Source organism: Teleopsis dalmanni, chromosome 1 (genome assembly GCF_002237135.1).
Source record: "Teleopsis dalmanni isolate 2A chromosome 1, ASM223713v2, whole genome shotgun sequence".
Lineage (NCBI taxonomy): Eukaryota > Metazoa > Arthropoda > Insecta > Diptera > Diopsidae > Teleopsis > Teleopsis dalmanni.
In genome coordinates this window covers 210,703,338-210,707,468 of record NC_051846.1, presented here as the reverse complement: position 1 = coordinate 210,707,468, position 4,131 = coordinate 210,703,338, and the positions used below count along the sequence as shown (strand labels likewise).

General features: G+C 30.7%; 1 protein-coding gene across 1 annotated transcript in view; it reads right to left on the bottom strand.

Annotated features, from left to right (window-relative positions):
- Positions 1 to 1,001: 1,001 nt before the first annotated feature.
- LOC119667202 (protein vav-like) overlaps positions 1,002 to 4,131 on the bottom strand; it is a 4,831-nt gene continuing 1,701 nt past the window's right edge. Inside the window, exons 2-10 of the mRNA XM_038076491.1 lie at positions 3,439 to 3,558; positions 3,256 to 3,372; positions 2,800 to 3,182; positions 2,626 to 2,743; positions 2,424 to 2,551; positions 2,182 to 2,313; positions 1,722 to 1,874; positions 1,458 to 1,626; positions 1,002 to 1,399 (exon numbers count right to left, since the gene is read on the bottom strand). Coding sequence (XP_037932419.1) covers positions 1,340 to 1,399; positions 1,458 to 1,626; positions 1,722 to 1,874; positions 2,182 to 2,313; positions 2,424 to 2,551; positions 2,626 to 2,743; positions 2,800 to 3,182; positions 3,256 to 3,372; positions 3,439 to 3,558 — 1,380 coding nt within the window. The 3' untranslated portion in view covers positions 1,002 to 1,339. The remainder of the gene's footprint in view (positions 1,400 to 1,457; positions 1,627 to 1,721; positions 1,875 to 2,181; positions 2,314 to 2,423; positions 2,552 to 2,625; positions 2,744 to 2,799; positions 3,183 to 3,255; positions 3,373 to 3,438; positions 3,559 to 4,131) is intronic.

The following is a 4,131-nucleotide window of genomic DNA, read 5'->3' as shown; positions in this document are numbered from 1 at the left end:
TATTTGAAATAAAAGTCTAAAGACTATTAAATAGCTTGCTGTTAGACAACCATTATCTCGAGGAGTATACTGCATCGGTATGGAGCGCAGAATGTTCTTGCCTGTAGTCAACTACACTGATGTTAAATCCGTTGCGATAGGAGTTTAAATTTTCATAATACGAAAAAAGGAATCGTCGTATGCAATGCCTAGGTAGCCTTCTATTCACAGTTGCATCATTTGGATGACTATCTATGTGCCAAGTTACTACAACAATAATCGTTTTTCAACAGAGCTTTTTTAAGTGACAAGTAACCGTTTCGCAGTTAGGAAATCGGACTCTTAAACTCGCTACTTGTTTTAATAAATCAGCCTTGACATGGATCAGAAACGATTCTAACTCAGCTATTTTATCAACTGGATATAAAATGTCAGTACCAAAAAATATATGTTAGATGTAGTGTTTTAGAGGTATAGAAACCATTTCGGTTGATGTTAAATGTAAAAATAATAATTTTTTTGATTATTTTAATTTAAAATGTCCAACGTATTTAAGAATTTCAACTTAAATTTATATAAATTAATTTAAATCGTAATTAATGAATTCAAAAGATTAGATTAATTGTGCATTTCGTTGAGACAGTTTAGATACTTAAATTTTTAAGACATTTACATGCAAATTTTTTTTTAAATCATTAACTATTAATCTGTGTTAAAATTTTAAAAATTTCGTTGCTATAGAAATTTTCATTTTATATAATTTGTTGTCGCTTTAACTACAAATAATATAAATAAAATAATATAAAATATTACAAAAATTTGTCAGTATACAATTTAAAATGCATTTTCTTATGTATCATAACATTATTATAATTTTAAGAATATTCTATGCTAAATATAAATAGATACTTGGTTTATATCTATATTTTGTAAATATATAATAACACATAAATATATATAAAGTTTGCAGTGTTATATATATGTTAACGTACACAAGTATTTAAAGCTTTTTTTTCCTTTTGCGATTTAAAATGCCACAATCATCTTAAATGCACATTATCGTATTAACTATACACACAACTTTAAAAACAGTTTAATTATATTAGAGATGACGATATTATAACCATTAAAAATGCTTAATACATACACTATACACATAATTAAAAACTATTTAAACTAAATGCTGTTCTATAAACTAACACTGACCTTATCTGACCTGATCTTACTGATCCTCATTGACCAGAGTTTCTTGCTCTACAAGAGGTGCGATACCAAGTGTTTGCTCCTCCTCTTGTTGCGGAGGTGGCAAATGGTGTTGTACTTTGACTTCAGTTGTAAAATATATGGCATAATTATAATATCAGAGTTCATCACTTGTAGGCGGATGTTCACGTACGTACTCTTTTGGAAAGTAACCAACCTAAAATAAATTCGTTTTATTTATATATTCACTTTAACTAAATTATTTATGTTCATACCGTGTCACCAATTTTTCCACGCCACCAACCTTTACTGTCGCCATCCTTGCCAATTACTAGTACTTGACAACCAGTTTTCAGTTGTAATTGATTACTACCTTGTGGTTCGTAATCATATATTGCAGTTGCGTACACCTCCCGGAAGGGCCACTGAAGTGTATGATTTAAGCTACAATTAATAAATATTATTGTTAATACTAATGTAGGGTATTTTTAATTTAATTTTATATATGTAATGTAATGTAATATTATTAGCATATTTACCCTGCAAAATTTTCTCCCAAATCGTTTCGCTCATAATATGAAACCAGTTCAACAATTGTTTTGAAATGTCTTCTGGAAGAAAGGCAGTACAATACGTTTTCTGCTTCAGATTCTTGATTAATTTTCATGTGTTTTATGACGTGATCATCCGCCCTAGAAGTAATTAATATTAGAATTATTATAACAGATATACTACATTCAATCATTATATAAAACAAAATAGGTTAGTATATTGACCATATGTCTGGATATATTACGGAAAGGTATGAAGAAATTTATATATTCATTGTATGAATGCATACAGTTCAGTAATGATCCAAGCAAATACATATTCTAAGAACATTTACTATTAAATCAAACATTTTTTATAGTTTCTAAACTTTTACAGATTTACTATATTGTAGTAAAAGTAAATGAGAGCAATGAGAATAAAATTCCTAAAATGCACACTGAAACTTACTTTAGACTTAAAGCATACATAGTCTCGTGTGGATTGGAAGCACCTTGTGGCCTGACACGCAGCAAATAAGTACCAACTCTTCGGTTTTCCAAGCGGGCAGCAGCTGTTTCACGATCCATAGTGCCAACAAACCTGAAGAATATATTAAAAAATATATATTGTAATATTTATATAAAGAATAACACTCTATAGGTTTTTAACTACAAAAACAATACACAATTATTACAAAAATCCTAATTTACCAATTAAATTCTGATAATATACGATCACAAACTGGCGGTGGAATCAACATTGAGTTCTGTTTGCAGCGTCCAGTGGATGATATACAGCCTTTATGCACACCTATCTCACAAACTTTGCAACGATATCCCTGTTGGAAGAATTTATAACATACACGACGATTTAACATTATATATAAATATTAAAAAATAATATTTAACTAACCTGATGTATTCTGCCTTTTAAAAATTTAGAACAATGCCGACATGTTGTTGGCATATCAAAAGTCCATATTTCCATTTTGTGATCAGTATTACGACAACCCGGCGGATCCAAATTTTCCCTGCGAATTATAAACATTTAATTAACAAACGCAAATGAGTATGCAAAAGTATTTACATTGCTTCTGTTAACGCTTTACGCCATTTATCGCGTTCAGGTTCCGATTTCAAATATAGTGTAAATGCTGTTTTTCCCGATTTACGCGCTAACAACAATTGACATTTGAAACGTGTATCACGTCCAAGCGTGCGACGTGAATGACTTTGTTCCACACGATAATCGCACAAATGATGTGACTCTCGATATGTGTATTGCATGTCGCCCGTCTTCGTATGCAAGGGTTTAACCAATATAAGAATCTTATCAAAGACAAATGCATAACGTAATTTAGTCTTCTGATCTTCATGTGCCTTTATATGCAGTTCTCCATCAAGTAGCAATCGACCATATTGTAGTAAATTATTGCCATTTTGTAAAAGGTGCAGATCAATAATGCTATCCTGGAAATGAAAATTATCAGAAATTTTGATTGTGTTTTGGAATATTTATTTCCATTTCAATTTCAATACATACCTTCACTTTCTGTATTATTACTAAATGATCAGAATCACGCTTAACTTCATTTATATATTGTGATACATCAATCATCGCTTCTTTGGCACGTTCAAGAGATCGATAGTCCTCATGCATCTGAAAAATGCATAAATTAACAAATATATAATATATAAATTTAAATATCAGAAGAAAAATACATACCGGAGAAGTCTCTTTAACTAGTTTATCTAAAAGCAGATGATATTTTAATATACGTTGCATTGGTACTGATAATATATCACGCAGTTGGAGTTTTCCCACGTTGTATTCACGTTCGCATTGCTAAAATTAGTAAAAATAGTTTTATATTAATAATACTGATATATTATAGCTTTGGCTAATTTTTTTAACATAGTTTGCATATTCTATATACATATTTCTTTTTCATTTCAATATTCTTAAGGGGTTATATATAGCCTATATAAACTCCTTCAATTAACATTTCCTATTGCAACGAACTTGCACTGACGACTGTTCTTTATCTTAACGAAATAAATCCGATGAGAGGTAGGTGTGCTGTTATAGTTTAATATTGAAATAAAGATTCTTCTCTGATCACAAGCCTCTCCTGGGCATAATTCATGCCACTCAGCTCTTTTAACTCAAGCGGAAGCAACTGTGTAAGACGATATCGGTGTTGGTACGCCACGGCGTATTAGGAGGTACATTATAAAATTTTACCTTCTAACAACTTTTGTTGGAGTTGAGGGTTTGCAAATGAAGAGAAAACTTTACTCCCCGTCATGTGTCAATGCCCATCATTAGGAAGGAGAAGATGCGAGCCTTTTTCCTAACCGATCTGATAGATGTGAAACACTCAAGTAGTTACAGTAAATTTTATCCAAAGATACTCTT